At 41.2% G+C, this 17,337-nt stretch overlaps 1 protein-coding gene across 7 annotated transcripts in view; it reads left to right on the top strand.

Moving 5' to 3' along the window:
* Positions 1–17,337, top strand: part of PLCB1 (phospholipase C beta 1) — a 346,674-nt gene that overhangs the window by 90,091 nt on the left and 239,246 nt on the right. For all 7 annotated transcript variants that reach the window (XR_014943800.1, XM_085541097.1, XM_015857085.3 and 4 more), the window contains exon 3: positions 2,110–2,178. Coding sequence is in view for 6 of the 7 variants with exons in the window: in XM_085541097.1 (XP_085397223.1) it covers positions 2,110–2,178 (69 nt within the window). In the remaining variant the exon portion in view is untranslated. The remainder of the gene's footprint in view (positions 1–2,109; positions 2,179–17,337) is intronic.

Raw genomic sequence — 17,337 nt, 5'->3', positions numbered from 1 at the left:
GGGCATGAGTGTTGTTTATGGTGATACATATAACCCCTGGCCTTTCATCTAGAAAGGCCATGCTCCCATCTGGTGACAGCAAAATGATGTGTGTTTGCTCTTTAGTGCATGGTCTGTAACACTTGTCTCCACAATCCATTCAGTGCAGCATGTTTTACTCAGTGCAGTTCCTGTTGCTGGATTTGCATTGTGTCACTGGCTTGCCTCAGGATAAACCTCAATGATGCTCTGCCATAAATCATGATTTTCAGTTCTACTGATTTCTGTATGTCCTTCTATATCTGTGTACCTGTAGTTTATAGACATTCCTCATGCAATTGTCTCCCTGACAATGGGAGGTTATTTGGACTTCTGTACATGGAGGGCCTTTCTGCACTCAGAGCATTGAGCTCTACCCTAAGTCCCTTGTGGCTGTTGTGTGAAAGATAATGTAGAAGAGGAATGAAGGTGTGGCGTAAGACTAGGTTCAAACTGGATATGAAAGTTGGGTTCATGAAATGTGAAATGCTCCAGCGGCATCAGGAGTGCTGCAGTGGTCAGAAGAGTGTTTGTAAGCATGTGCCTTATGTATTGGTGTATTTTGTGTGATTTCTTAAGGGGGCCAATAAAATACTGACTTCTGTAACCCTGCCTGGTTATATCTGGTCATGGAACTTCACCTGGTACTGTAGAGGAGAGAACTGGGATGGAGGGAGGAACATTATGGATGTATAGTCACATGCTAGAGCTCATGTCTCATCAGACATCATCCTATAAAATGAAAAAGAAATAAGGATAGAAAGTAGTCCATGGCAAAATAATATGTCAGTGAGAAAATATTTTTTCTTCCCTTTGGAATTAAAAAATGAAATGGTTCTGTTTTGCACAGATATCACATTCTCTGCACAGCATTTGCAATTACTGCTGGAAGACTGAAGCGCACTGAGCTGGTGTAGCTCTAATTGTAGCATGGTCCCATTCCCACTGAAGTACATTTAAACTATATTTAGTATGTAATTGAGCTGTTCTAACATGGGCTATTAGTCCAAATACTAGTGTAAATGAGGCAGACAGTATTAAGATGCGCTTAAAGATTGTCAAGCAATGCCAAATAGATCAGATGGTCTTGCTGTGTCTTCTGAAATGGTTTATATTGCTGGGAGAAAACCAAACCTATTGCACGGATGTGCATGCTGGTGCAGGAACCACATTCCCCTGTCTCCTTCATGCTTCCTCCTCCTGAATGCTCTGTGCCCACAAAGATGAGGGCAATGAAGCAAGAACTAGCATGGAACCATAAGAAAAGGTTCTGCCACAGAATGAGGCTGGAGGGGAAGGGATGTTGATGGAAGGGTCAATGCTTTGTGCCCATCCTGGGGTGAGCACCCTGCTATCCTGGCCTTGTTGTGGAGCAGAGCAGGCCTGGGACTTAGTTCTGTCCTTCTCATGCTGCCAGGGCGATGCAGAGCTGATAAGCCCCTGGTGACAGGAGATGGCTCGTGGTATTCATAGGTAGGGAAGGACAGGAAAGTGCCAAACAGAAGGTGTCATCACATGCCAGTTTCGTTCCAAGTGAAGCATGTTTTGTATAACCCAGAAGTGGAGAGTAGCAGACAGATGATAAAATGCTTGTCAGAAGTACGTGTTTTTTGTTAAGCACTGTAAAGTTCCTGGAACATGGTAGCACTGTGTCTGTAGCTCTCACAGAGCTTTATATGGACTTTTCAAAATGTTCTGACCATAATACAGTAAGTTTTATATTTCAGAGACAGGATTTTCTGTTTTATAGCATTTTTCACACTTTCACAAGCACCAAAAAAACTAAAATTGTATTAAAATGAATAATTAAAAAGTACAGTAACTGATATTTAGTGATCCAAGAAGTAAGCTTGGCTAATGTGGCTTCTACATATTCTATATATCATGAGACACGATCATATTTGAGGAGACTCAGTTATGTATCTGAGGCATTGTGGTGCTTATAGAATAGACCAAGTGCAATACAGTGTGCCTTGAAATTGTCCTCAATTTGGACAGGAGTCACGTCAGACAGGTGAGCCCCTGATATGGAAAGTAGGGCAGTGGTTCTTTACTAATGTAATAAACATGTGTTGCAATTTTTCATTCTAGGAGACAGAGCTGCTCGATATCAGTCTTGTCAAAGATGCCAGATGTGGAAAACATGCCAGAGCTCCCAAGGTAAGCATTTCTGTTTATGATTACCTGTTGTATTGATTACCTTGTGTAAAACAGATTGTGCATTACATGCAAGAGTTTTTTTTTTTTTGGTAAAACACTCCCTTAAATAATAAGAAGTGTTCTGTCTTTGCTTCATTTATCGTAGTTGCTGATGAGAAGTGTTGTGATGGTTGTGCTATTGTCACTGATGCCGTAGAAGGCTAATGGAAGCTTTGCTGGCTGTGAACAAAGCTGCCGGTTTGTCTGGTGCTGTGGTTAAACTTGCTTAAGTTCCCAACTTCCCTGATTGCCAGGAGCTGGTTGTTGTGGAGCTCCATGTTGTAATTCGTACTGCTTATTTTCTTATTTGAGTGCCTCTTGAGGACAGAAAGAGGGATTTTTTAATTATCAAACTGTTGTCAGAGAGGTCAGGATATCAGTTCCCTTAGGTCTTCTTTGATACATTGCAAGATCGTGTGCTGTCTTTAAAGACAGTAGGTTGTGGATATGTGTTCTCCGTGGTGTCTTTGTTTGGACAGAAGTGAGACATGAAAGAGAAAAAAAGAACAACAGCAATGGAGTGTATGAATGTGTCTTGGAGCATCACAGGATTGATAAGGAGAAACGGAGATCTCTATAGGGTCCTGACAGCATGACCTTCCTGCTCCTTAGCTGCTTCTAAGCCTGTTAGCTTGCAACAGCCCAAAGCAATCCTTCTCCTGCCTGTATCCCTGGAAGGAACATGGCTAGCTGTGGGTTGCAATTACACCTGAGCCTGCCACCATGCTCCTTGCCCCCATCCCCAGGCCAGGGGACAGCCCCATGGGCTCCTCAGTATGTGAGGTGCACTATGGCGGTGGGGAAGGTTGCTTCTTTGTGCCAGAATGTAACTGTAGTTATCTCTGAACAGTCTATTCACATGTGGTTTGCAGAGTTTCCATGTAATGTTGGCAGCGTTCTAAAGGCTGAGTTATAATTGAAATGCAGCAGAAGTACTTTATGACATCCACATTAATACCAAGTGAGTTCACCATGATTAATGGTTCTATGATGAATAGCAATAAAGTATTAACAATGGCTAGAACATTATTTTAAAATGCTACCCGCTTTACAGAGGACATTCATGTTCTTCTAACAAAATGTTTCTAGCTAAAATTTATGCATAGCTATTGCCTTGGTGACTTTTATTTATTAGGTTATATAAAGGCTGTTTTTGTTGCCACACGTTGTGGATTGACAGCAGTGGCATTAAATGAAGTGTATGAGAAAATCCTGACTTTTAGGGTGGTGAAATGCACCACCTGTGTGAATGAGTTTAGTTTTTGTCATGGAATTGTGTGTGGGCAGAATGGAAACAGCACCTGGGTTGGCCGCTGCTAGAGTTTTGCAAGTGATGTGAATTTAAAAGCTCATTTTGGGTCCAGTTGTGCTTGTTTTGCTTTGAGCTGTGCTGTGGGGCTCAGCAGAGGAGTGGGCATTACAGAAGCCCTGCCTCACACACACAAGATTCAACTAATGCAGCAGCAGGAGGGCTTGGCCTTAAGTCAAGCCCTGGCAGCTTGCAACTGGCGGCACTCAGGTGAGCATAAATACTGAATGATGTTTCTGGATGAATTCTGTACGGGGAAAGCAAAGCTGTCTCCATGTAACAACAAAGAGGTCATTCACAATCTGCTCATTGTACAGTAAAAGTACAGTGTATATGACCATTGTGTTGCGATGAGGAATCTGAGCTGTATCCAGCATGGTGAGTCTGTTGGGGTCTCCTGGTACCTGCTAAGCATCTTGCTCTATGTAAAGTATGGCATCCAGCATAACTTGCAGACAAGGCACAGAGTCTTAGTTGCCAGTGCTTCCAGAAACAAATACTTCTTGCTGCTGTGGTACCACTTCACACATTTCGTAGCCATCCCAGAAGTTATCTCTCATTGTCTGGTGGGATCATCATTGACAGCAGAACTTGCTTCCTTTACTTGCCTTTCCAGATGGAATGGACAGTGTGCTGTTTTGCATTGACACAGCTTTCACTGTACAAGAGATTTTCATCTATTTTCAGAGTTCTGAGAGGGAGTGGATTCCATATGTGGGATGTCATTAAAAACTTGAGAAGTTCGTGGGCATCTTTCAACTCGATTTAGTGTGTTTCTGATCCAGTGTTAACTTTTGATAGAAGCGTCATTTTTAATAAGCTTTGACTTTTCTATTAAACATAAAACAAGCAAATCTTTTTTATTTTTCTGGCAAACTAAATTTGAGTGTGATAAACAACACTACCTAAGCTGTAGAGGTATGCTGCATCAGAAGGCCATCAAGCAGTGATTTGAAAGGACCATAAGTGGCCCTTGTTACCTTCTTCCTCTTCACCCTTGGGAATACACACTTCTTTGTAAGTCGCTGTATCCACTATCAGGAACATTTTTTTGGTTAGCTTCAGGAACGTGGCACTTTTCTTGTTCTTTTTGATGGCTAGAAACAGTCTGTCCTCATGCTGCATTCAGGGCACCCACTCTACAGCTCTTGGCATTGCTAATTGCTGAAAAGCAGAGAAATACAAAGGGTTTTTCAGGTAGCTTCTCTTTTAGCCTTGTTGGTTGGCATTTGATTTTCCACAATATTTTTTCCATAAATCAAGGCACAAATTTTGTGATTGTTGTGTCTTCTAGTCACTCTGTAAGCAAAACTAAATCCTTTTGCATTTTGAAGAAATCTTCCTCTATTAAACAGCCAAATGCTTTATTCTTGTTTGGGAGTCATTGTATTCTCTGTTTGATCCTATTTCACGTTGTTCCTAAATAGTTATAGTTACTCAGGCAGTGAGACTGAAACCTGTTAGAATAGCCCAGCTAGGGATATCTTTAGTAGGTACCTAAGCATGTAACAGATGGGGGATGAGAAGGTTGTCCTCCAACCCCTAGATTAATAAATGGTGTACTCAGATGAGAAACTTCAACACTCCCTTCTTTTTCCACATTCTGCCAGGGACAAGTTCTTCTGTCTTCAACTGCTGTTTTCAGGAAGAATAACAGTTCTCCATCCCTCTGCAGTATACATGCAAAGGTATATTCTTTGGAAGAGGAGCAAATCTTAGACAGTACTGAACACTGCTGCAGATCTCTAAATGTGATGATAAATGAAGTTTATGTTCTAAAGAGAGCAAGAGAAGATTTACCAATTGTGTATGATAGAAAAAAAAAAAGCCTGAATTTGAAATGCAGTGACATCTATAAAGTAGTGAGGGAATTATAAGATGGTTATCAGAACTTAGGCTTTTTAGTGAGAATTAGAATCATTTACGAAGAGAAGAAGAGGAATTTTGAGAATAGGAGATTAATATGCAGTTCATTTCTTCTTTCGGAAGATGTGACCGCACATAAATTCAGCAGAGCCTTTTGGAACTATGGCATGCTTTTTGTCACAGGTTTTGGGCAGGCAGGATGGCATCAGCAAGGGTAGAGCATCAGGATTCTGAAAGCTCCCGTTGTTTGTACTTACAAATGCAGAAGGCCACGTGGAAGCCATTAGTTGTGATGAAACAGTTATTTATATTCCTTTTATTTGCACATTACCTGGTAGCGTTCTCTCCAGCTTTCTTTCCTTTGGTGTGCAGACTAGTGAAGACAGCAATTCCTGTTGTAAAGTTTAGTGAAGTGGTCTGCAAGAGAAAATGACACAAACAATGCAGAGAAACATATGTTGTTTTTTTTTACAGTGAGACACACAAGTAGATCTGATCACGCACACAGCTCTGTGAGGCATGGAAGGGCCACTCAGAAGAATGTCTGTAATCTTAAAATCGAGAAGTAGCGTTAACCCTTGGTGAAAGGTTAGATGGGGAAAACGGGGCTGCAGCAGCACGCTCACAGGACTGTGAAATTCACGCTTCTTATTATCTTGTATTTACTTTAGCCTGTAACAGTTTCTATGGAAACTAAAATTGTAATGCAACTGTGCAAGTGTTTTTGGTAGCAAGAAGAAATATCAGGAGGAGTTGGCAGGAGTGAGGAAATAACCCCATGGCAAATGTTCACATTTACAACTTTTGATGTGTTTGATCAGTATGTTCTCCCTCAAAAATATCCTAAGTCATTCATCAGCAGATCAATCTATTTAAATGACATATGCTCTGGAACCTGCAGGAGAGGAAATTAGGAATGATGGGATCGCGCTCATGCCAAAATGTTTACAGTGCGCCATCCCCAGTTTGAAAAACACTCTCTGCTCCCCTGCCCCAAGAGTTCTCACTTCATAGAGGATACTCTACAGAGGAAAATAATGAAGCTTTCCTAATATCAGAAATTTACCAAGGCCTCTACTACTACATTATTGTCAGCTGCCTCTGCACTTGATGGGTTTGCCTGAAATCCTGAGCTGTATTGCAATGATTTCAGGATTACCTCACCTTCAATTTAAAAAATACATGCATCTTCTTCAGTGCAAAGAGCTGGCTGACTGGGGACACGCTTGCAGATTAAAACTCAAGTCCCTGAACTAGTCTCAAAAACTTACAACATCATCTAAATTATGCAGCAGAAAATCTGTAGATTTTATGGGAAATTAGGTCTTTATTTGGATGTTTAGAGTTATCCAGACTGCTGCCTTGCTGTGCCTACTTCTGTGATCATTGTGCTGACTTTGAATCAGGAGGGTTTTGCTGGGTTCTGGGTAGAACTGGTGCAGGTAAGCAGGAAGTAAGGCTGCTGCCTGGTGTGTTGCTTATCACCATCTATTTATTTCTCATCTTTCAAACCTACTGCGTGAATTTACAAATGTGAGGGGAGAACTGTTGAATCCACTCAAAGCACATATACACAAATAAATAACTTAGAGAAGCAAATAAAGTATATTACAGATTGATTTACTTTGGAATAAGGCTCTAACTTGTTACTTATGAGTACAATGACAAGAAACCTAATGCAGTTAATTGATTCATTTATGGTGTCTAACTTAAATTTTAGCTAGCAGACATTTTATGGTCAGGTTTTTTTTTTTTGGTTTTTTTTTTTTGTGTGTCTTTCTTTTGCTATCAGAACAAAAGAGGCTACCATCTTGAGCACATTTGAAAGCTGTATGGATATTCATTACTTCGTGATAAGGTCTGAGCTGAGACAAGTATGCTGTGCTTAATAACCTTCATGACTTAGAGTGCCTGTGGGGAATGGCAGATAGTTGTAGACTTTCCTTTTCTTTTTTGTTATGGTCCACTCAGTAAATTCCCCAGAAAATCCCCTTGTTGCCTGTGTGGGTTGTGGGACCTCTCAGAGAGGTGCAGCCCTTGCTTTTGTGGCACACGCTGTCTGTCGCTCTGCCTGTCTCAAACGCTGCTGTTGCTGTTATTTTTATCTACTGATAAATGCATGTCACTTTTCCTTCAATAACCTTGGTGTTAAATTAGGAACTCTAATGTAAATTATGCCTAAGCAGTGTTCTATTTCTGCTAAAATCAAATACAAATGGAACACAAAACCTAACAAAAATGGGGTATGCATGCAGCTCACCTGCTTCCCAGTCGCTTCAGGTGTAGCAATGACATCTTCAAGCATCCCTTCCCAGTTTGTTCTCCATCATGCTTTTTATATAACGGAAAGTAAATTATATCAACGTTTTCTCAAATTGAGCTTAATTAATGAATGTTAAAATGGGTTTATGTGGATGATATTAGCACAGCATTCATGTGGGCACAGCTGTAAGGGAGGGAAGCGGAAGCAGCAGAAATGCTGCAGACACCGCAGGCCACGTGAGTCCTCCTGGCCTGGATCCCTACACTTGGCATCACTGCTCAACCACAGCCAGTAGGCTCCCATGGCAGCTGGCATCTCTCCTGCCACATCTCCCCCGTCAGGGCTGACTGCCTCTGCAGAAAGCATCTCGCTGCTGCCCATATCTAGGATGCTTTAGAATTTTTTTGGAAGGTAACCTCTTTGGGGAAGAGTCGCAACTCTGGAAATGAAGTTGTCAGTGCTGCTGTCCTGGGAGCTTGGACGGGAGATTCTCACTTCTTGAACACCTAGAAAAACAGCATCATTAGAAACAATATTCGTGGAATTGTGAAAGCAAGGTGAAGCTTCCTGGAAGCTCAGATGAGTGTGATCCAAGCAGTCAGTAGCAGCACAGTAGCAGTTCTCTTTATGCTTCATCAGGTTTCAGTGCATGTCTTGAGCACAGAGGCTGCTTAGTGGAGTGGATGAACACCAGCGAGTTGCACCTGCGCTCTGAAGCCCACAGAGATTCACAGTCTGCCTCCAGGCGCAGCTCACTTGGCTGCTCTTGCCTGAGGCTGAGACCACCTCTGAGATGATCCATGTCCCCTTGCACCAGCGGCATGGCTCAGCACTGTCAGGGTGCTTTATTTACAGCCCTTTGCTCTCTGGGGAACCGGGACCTTTCCAGAAGCCTGGCATGAACTGTAAATCTTAGTCATTGGTTTCACTATTTCCTGGCATCCAGGTGTAGCAAAAAGCACAGATTTTTGTCCAGGACTTTCACTATGAATCATTGCCAGGAAGCTTTTTTTTCCCTGCTCACTGACTGTTTCAGTTAACTTTCTGTGCTGCTTGGTTTTATATTTTCATTTGTTATGTTTATATCAGATCTATCTCATTTATTGTCTGTATTCTTCCATGCTAATGTATGTAGCAGAAACCAGATTCCAAGAAATTCTGTAGTTCAGGAAGCACAGAAGTATTTTAAATGTGATATTTAAACTTGATTTGTAAATTTTAAAAGCCAGAATAGGACATTGCTCAGTAGATAGATGAAATTGGAGTTGCTGAGAATACCACTAAGTGTCAGTAAACCTGAGCTTTAAATGCTGCTGCTGCTGAAGCTGCTGTTGAATAATCCTGCTCTTAGTCCTAGGTTCATATCCACACAAAACTTTTTGACTTGCACTGAGATCATAAAGGCTTGGGAAACAGAACTAAGTTCTATTAGGGTTCCTGAGCACAATTTTATTACAACAAATAAATAAATAAATGGTTTAATAAAGACAAGAAGTGTTTCAATTAGCCACTGCTGTGAAAATTAATACTGGAAAGAATTATAGAAATTTTCATTGTAAAATATGAAGGTACTCAATAACTGAGCTGTTTTGGTCTTTTCTTCTGACCTGTATCTACATCTATAAATATTTCATATATATTAAGGTATACATTCTGGCAGATGTTAGATCCAGGGAGAGATCTGGTGGTAGTACAACACCCTCAAGCTTCAGAGGTGGAATAAACAAGCTCTGATTGAAAATGCCAAAGCAGAAACATTTTTCTGCAGTTGCTTAGTACAAATGATGAAAATTCCCCCATTGTATTGGAATACCCATTTGGTGGATTTCTGTGATACCTGTATCTTCTAAGTTACTGGTTCATGAAAACTGCTGGGCTCTAATTGGTGGAAAAGGTTTGTTCATCATTTTGATCATCAGTGTATAAATAGCTCTCTTGGTACTTTCTTGTGGAACCAGGCCAAGTGATTGTGTTTTAAAAAATGAACCCAAATTTGAGCCACGTGTCACTGATTTTAAGCAAGTGTGAAGGGTCTTTGGCTACAGCTTGGAACTCTGAAGAAGTTATTGAGGAAATTTAGAACCACAGTTTTCTTTGCTACTGAAGCTATGTGTGTTACATCCTCCAAAGGATGAGGAAGGAACAAAACTTTTCTTCTGCTCTAGTGTGCAGCGGATATACCAGAACAGAATGTGGAAATAAGCATGTCCAAGTATCTGATCATTGGTTTTAATAATGTAGTATTCCTAAAAAAGAAAAAAATTAGGCACACCTTTCTTTCTGTAATGCAAATAGAATTATGCTACCTACCAAAACATAGGAATAATCCAATCTTAAATAAATCCTAATTGTATTTTTGAAGTATTAACTAAATACTTTATTGTTTTATTGAACGCAAATTCCCTCTCTGTGGTTTTTCAGCTTCATTGCCTCTCAGCCTAATCCTGGGTTAACAAATGGAATTATCGGCTGCTACCTCTGGGGAGCTCAGGCTCTGGGTTCCGCTCCTGGGGTGTTAATGAGCCAGCCACAGGGTTCTTCCCACAGAATGGATGGGCCGGTGGCACTTGCTGTTACACAAGCAGGAGCATGCAGGAGCAAAGTGGTTATCTATGTGTCAAGGCTAAGGGAATGCTTGCTGAAGGCAAAAGTTTGCTTACTGCCTTTCTCAGCCATGCTGATAAAGTGCAGTGATTGTGGTAAGAAACTGCTGTGTATTTAGATGTGCACCTCGTACCTCATTGTATGGTTGTGTATGGGAATTGTCGAGTCGTGTCCTGAACCACTGATTGAGCACCTGGGGAAAGGACCCGGTCAGCCCTGGGAGCACAGGTGAAGGCAACTCAGCTGTGTGACCAGAAGGGGTGGAGTCTGGCTGCACCTCTCTTAGATCCCATTGAAGGGCTGACTGCCACTTGGGAAGGATCTCTTGCTGGAGATTCCTCCTTAGTAGAGCTTTCCTCTGTGAATCTGGAATCTTCTGATCTGGGTGAGTGATTTTTTCCCTTATAGTACCTTTCTATTGTGTTGGAATGTGTCCAGAGGAGGGCCACAGAAGTGATCCAAAGGGTGGGAAGCTTCTGCTATGAGAACAGTCTTAGAGAGCTGGGACTGTTTGGCCTAGGCAAGAGAAGGCTCTGGGGAGACATGATGGTGGCCTTTCAGTATCTAAAGGCAGACTGTAAGGAGGAAGGGAACCGCCTGTTTAGCGGGGTCTGTTAAAACTGGACAAGAGGGAAGGCTCAGATATAAAGATAGACAGTATCTGGAATTGGTTGCCCGGAGAGGTACTGGATGCCCTATCTTTGGAGACATTCAAGGTTAGGCTGGATGAGGCTCTGAGCAGCTAGATTGGCCTGTCGGTGTCCCTGTTTGTTGCAGGGGTGTGGGACTTTAGAGGTCCCTTTCAACTCAAATGATTGTATGATTCTGTGAATTTTCTTTCCTACCCCTGAACTTATAGATTCATTTATTGTTTAGACTTGAATTTCAGGGGTCTTGCTGAAACAGTGAGAATGTGCTAGAGAGCTTGAGGATCACAGTCTGTCCTAGAGGAGGTAGAGAAATAGCAGATTTAGTGCTGATCTTAACTAAAGCTCAGTTTAGCTCTATTTTTAGGTAGTAGAAGGGTCTTGATTGAATTGCAAAACTAAGCAGAGTAAAGCCTTTGTGAAGTGTGAAATGACAGCAGTCTATTGAAGTGAAATTTCATTCTTTTAACGAGTGATTCCACTTGGTTTACATTTGTGAGCTTCCGAGTTGTACCGTTTAACTTGGCAAATTTGGGTTTAAGGAAAAAAAAAATAAAATCAGTGACCTCAGTTTGGAGAAGAGAGACCCTTGGCTGGGAGTTCGCAGGGGTTTTTGGCTGTGGTACTTTGCAGCATCCAGTTCTGTGTTAGCCACCCGCCTTTGATTTGGACTTGGCAATGTTTGTGTTATCCTACTATGCAGTAGTGTAAGTTAAAGTAAGTTCTTTCCTTCTCCTGGGTTCCAGTGTTCTCAGTGGGCCCTTGCAGATGGTGCCGATTTGTTTTGTTAACACTGTGGGATGTCCTGGGTTACAAGTCACTGTATTGGACAGATTGAACTTCTCTTTGTGTTTCCCATTGCAGTCAAAGTAGAAATGCTTCTGTGTATTTCAAAGGCGCTATTTATTGTTCTAATTGTAGTAGGAAATGCGGAATGTGTTCTAGCTCTGATTTAAGACACCGATGTGTTTGTGGCAATATTTCAATTGGGGAAACTAATTTTTTTACACTGGATTTTCTACATCCTGCTAGAGTTGGGAGTGCTGCAAACAGTGGGAGGACAAGTAGGACTATTTAACTGTTACTTATGTAATAAGAAAAGAGAACTTGAAGGCTGTGCTCAGCTCTGGAAAAAGCTCATATTTTGATGATGCTTGCCTTTTTCTTTTGGTTTATATATAAATTGTTCTCTGGAATCATAATCACTTGATATTGCTAATTTAATGTCTTGTATCTGACACTTGCAGATTATGTAATTAAAAGAAGGCTTTTTCTTTTTTTATCTATCAGTTAGCTCGATTAAGAGCATTTAAATGTCCATGCATCAGAATGGAAAAGTACTCTGTTCTCTATTTTAATTGAAAACTTCTTTGTGCAAATTACAAATGCCAAGGTAAAGCTCATCAGGCTGTAAACAAATGTTACACAATCTCTATTAGCTTTCTGGCACGTGGCAAGACCCAATTACTGTCATGCAGTTTTATGCTCTTTACAACGATGCTATTCTTGGAAATATAGAAAATGAGTGTTTAATGACAGCCCTACAGCAAGTGGTGCTGCTGAGGAATGAAAAGGAGTGCTGGAGGCGATGATCCCCATGCTGCAGGCCATCCTACTGTTGTAGGTGCCAGGGGTCTTTTTAGTCAGTGCCTTTGCATTCACTGAGAAGAGACCTGCTGGGGCTGGTGGTTCCATTGTATTTGCTTGGGTGCTGAGGAAGAAAACTGAAATTGTGTAACTTCACCAAATCAGGGGATGTGAACGTGAGCATCTTTCTGATGCTCCCATGCAGGTTTTCTCACCCTTATTAAGATTCCCCTATGTGCATTACCCACTGAGAGCTCATTTTGTGATGAGAGCTGGTAAGCAAAGATTCAAAACTGTCTGATGTGGGATTAGCTGTCTGAGCCACGCTCATGCCATTTTAAGGCAATGCCTTGCTGTCCAGTTGGCTCCCACAGCCTGACTCATCAGAGTGCTCAGCATGCACTTGGGAAGCATTGTTGGAAAAAAACCTGCAATGACCAAGAATTTGTTTGGCACATACAAGGAAGGTGTGACACCAGAACTGGAGGGCTGAGAGGCAGCGTTGTTTAGGGAGATTTATACATGAAGTAATCCAGAATTAAGATGAGCGATGAGAATGTAAAAGCATTGTCAGAAGCTTTTCCCTGAGTTGTAGCTGTGCCTGTTAGTCATGCAGTTTATCCTGATGACAAATCCCAAACTATTTGGAGGATTATTTAGAATGTAACAAAAATTGAATTTTCCTTCGCTCTTGGAGCTAATGTCAGACGTGTTATAAAACTGCTTGATATTAAGTTATTTCAGTTGCAGTTAGATATCTAACCTTACGTAGCAAGGGAAACGATGATGAGAGAATAGTCAGAATAGTGGGGCCTGGTGTAGATGCAGATGGATATTTTTCTTTCTCCCCAGGGGTGCGTGTAGTGGGTTGCTTCTGGGCATACAGAAGTGAATGGCACTAAGAAGTGCATGCTGGTGAGGTGAACATCATACAGTTGTTCTTGCTTCTGAAAACCAGGGGGTTGACAAGAGGATAGATGAGAAATGCATGTTTTTCTGATCCTTTGCATATGGGGTTGTGCTGGGGAATTGCAACACTGTGGGACAGGAACCACTGTCTACGTGTGAATATGGACTTGTGGCTTCTACATTATGCAGAAGAAATGCAAAACATGCACAGCCAAAGCACTCATTTTAAACCAGTGCGCTCTCAGTTTTGGACAGAGGGAGCAGAGGAGTGCAATTCAGGCTCACTTGTGCCAGGAAGATGACTGTTTATGCAACCCAGTAGGTTTATAGAAGTTTGCTTGTCATGTGCTTTAAAGCTGGAGCTCATTTGTATCAGCTGCTATAAACTACAACTTTGGTGTGAAGCCAACCTTTATTTATAGGACTGCTATCAGTACTGGCCACACTTCCCAGTTTCCTTGATGGCAGAGCAAGCCCACCCCAGAAGTAAATAAACTCATAAATAAACTGCTTCTCTTGCTGGAGCTGTGAGCATAGGCAGAAGTCTTAAACCTTCCTTTTCATTCCTTGCTCTCTCATCAGTATATGATTGCAGTTTGATAGGGGGATTTGTTTGTTATTGCTTAGTTTTAGGAAGTATAGGGCTTAGAAATGTCTCCGTGAAAAGAACAGGGAATCAACAAACACATCATCAAAGGGAAGAACTCTCAATATCACTTAGTTATCACTTAGTCTAGAGGTACGTGAAAGTGTTCTTTAAAATTCCTGTTGCCAGAGTGAGTCGATTGGCTTGCTTTTAATTTTACATAGGACAATAAGTTTTAAGCTCAAAAAGCCAAAAGGAGTTGTCTCTGCATGGCCACATTTGCTCTTTCATACCAAGATGCCCTTGCCACTATGGCACAACCCAAGGAAATGTCACATTGCAAAAATTGGGCTGACCTGTCACTTTGTACATATCTGAGATAGAATAATGTTCAAACTACAGATAAAAGCAGTAACATTTGAAACCGTGACTGGGGAAAAGAACACTTGTATACTGCATTTGAAAAGCTTTCCATTCCTGAAAGGAGATGAATGATGTGGGCAGCGACTGGTGCTGAAATGTTTTTGGAAACACTGGGTTGGGAAGGCTGGGTGCCGACTGGGTACACACAGCCCAGCATTCAATATTTTTGTTTGTTTTCAGTGTAATCTGCTGTAGCATTTCTGATTTCTTTGTATACACGCCTTATGAGCTTAATTAAAAGCTCTGGAGACTTTGTTTGTTAACAAATGTAGGGTAAATGTTATTTCTTGAGCATAAGACTGAAGTGAATGAAATTAACAACAGAATTCTAATGAGCATTTTTAGCAAATAATATCACAAGGGGATTTGGAGGAAAGAAATCTACATCTTAGAACAGAGCTATTTAAACTCATTAGTTTAAATGTATTGCAAGTATTTCTGCTTATTGCTTGTCTGAAGTAGTCGATACTGGTGAAATTCTTTTGCTAGGCTAGAGATAGTGCTAGATTAAAATAATTAGATTGGTTCTGTTTTTTTTCAGCTTTTTCTATCAGTGGTTTTATGCATATCATATCCAGGAGTCCTGTTGCAACACTTCAGTTGTGCTGCCTAGAACATAGTTAGAAATGTGGGAAATGCTGCTTACGTGCTGCATCACAACTGTTTGTCTCCCAAGGGTTACCTTGCCCCAGGGAACTCTCAAGGCTGCAAACCATGTATGGTCATTTTAGAGTCACCTTCAGGTTAGTTTGGTTCCCCAGCTCCTTCTGCATTGGCAGGCTGGATGGAAGCCACAGAGCCAGCTTCCCCAGACGGTATCTGGAGGAATTGTGGGGGCTGCAGCATCAGCAGCATTGCTTGGTTTCTGGGGGGAAACAGCTGACTAAACTCCACTGACCAGCAGTTCATAAAACCAATACATTTTTGGTACACCTACATATTTATTTACTCTCCCTACAACTGTTTTGCCTGGAATCAGAACAGGTACTGCTCTGAAGTGGTTTCAAGTGCCACTCGAAGAACCTTCAGTTGTGGATTTCAATCCATGTCACCCTATTTGCTTACACCCAGCCCACCAGAGTATTTATGTGCAGAGTAGTTGCATTTTAGGGAATGCTTCTGTATTTTGTTTAAAAAGTTTCTTCACAGTTCGTCTTGCTTCCCACGACATCACTCCAAACAAATAGCTTCATTCAGCACTGTGCAGCCCACGCCACTGGTCAGGGTCCTGCATTAATCCATAGTTCACACGTGGTTTATAATTTGTTTACAGTTCCATTCCTTTATCTGCAATGTGTTTCTTGTGAGAAGAAAATACGTTTGATGGTGCACCTGGTGCTTGAGAGCTAAGGTGCAATTTGTCTGATGGTACAAAGCCGCCTCTGTGCCCATGTCAGCAACGCCTGGGCTGTGCAGTGCCCTGCCCTGTGTGTATCTTCCAGCTCATCTCACACAGCTGAAGCATGAGCTGGGGAGAAGCTGGGTATGGACAAAGCACACCACCTCCTGCTACTCTGATCTTTTTCTGCTCTGTATCCTAATCTAATTACAAATATTTTCATATATTTTCATGTTTTTCTTGGTGCGTTCAAAGCCCAAGCTGTTTTTAGTTCTGTAGCTGCATGATTATTTATTGACATTGTTCCAGTGATGAAAGAGATGGCTTACAGAAAGTGAAAGATCAAGATATGTTATCTGCTGTACTATAAATGTAGGCTTTCAGTTGTGTGTTATGAACTGCAGACTAGCAGGAATGGCACAGAATGTTTGCAAATGTATGTGTTTTTGTAGAAAAGCCAAGGAGCAGAACACATATTATTTTGAGATCTGTGTCCAATGCAATTCTATGGTAGTAACTAAATCATACAGTGCCCTGTACATACAGTTCTGCAGCTACGCAGGAATAGTGGGGATATTGTAAAACTTGGAAAAAGCATTGAGAAGTACAAACAGTGTTTAAAACAGGATGTGTGTTTTGTTTTATTGAGGTGTTTCTTCCCCGTTGCACTCCATTGATTGAAGTCTTTTCCTTGCTTACGATTCAGTTTTATGAACCTGTAGAGCTTTGTTGGTTTTTTTTTTTTCCCTTTTTCAAATGAATTAAAATTCATTCTTTTCTTTCACAATTATAAATTATAGGAAAGACTCCTTGTAGGTATAAGATCCTTCTGATCAGAATTTTAAAGTGTTCTCAATTGATGACCTGCAGCAGAGCTTAACCTCAGTTTGGAGTGAGAAAGTTATGTAATATCTCATCTATTCTCATAGATCTGGGAGGAAGATCCTGACAAGCTCATCACATTTGATACGCACGCTATTTTATTTTAATCTCTAACCTGGAGTAATTCAGTCTAATTGTTCCACTCAGACTCATCAGATATGTATATATATGTATTTTTTTTTTGGATGAGAGAGATCATTGTTAACGATCAGAGCCCAGGAAACACTAGAGTTTCTAAAGCTACAGTAGAAGGCAGAGCTGGAACTCTGAATAATCTTTCTTGCTCTGTGCAGTCTGAAAATGGAATGTAACTGTGCCGTGCCTGTGACTGCATTGCTGCTGGTGGTGAGCATGACTCCCTGACGTTCCCTTCATAATTATTTATCATCAAATAAAGACGTCTCAGAAAAAGAAGCTGTGGAAAGGCAGCTGCCTATGACGAGGCCTAGCCAGAGGAGTGCTGAAGTTAATGCTATTCTAGTGCTGTCATCTGGCTATGATGATTTACAGCAGCTGCAGATAAGTAAATGATGTAGTGGTTCATGTTCATGGCACTAATGAAGCGAACTTTATGCAAAGTTTATGTCACTTTACGTAGAACATAAAATGTTCTGATAGCAATTTTACCCCTAATTACACAGTTTTGTGCTACTTAATTCCTTATTGGGGACTGGTATGAACGTCAGTATGCTGGGTTTTTCTGCT

Source organism: Coturnix japonica, chromosome 3 (genome assembly GCF_054131305.1).
Source record: "Coturnix japonica strain WE chromosome 3, WE-NBRP24, whole genome shotgun sequence".
NCBI lineage: Eukaryota > Metazoa > Chordata > Aves > Galliformes > Phasianidae > Coturnix > Coturnix japonica.
The sequence above is the reverse complement of the archived record's forward strand: the minus strand, read 5'-3'. Positions and strand labels throughout refer to the sequence as shown.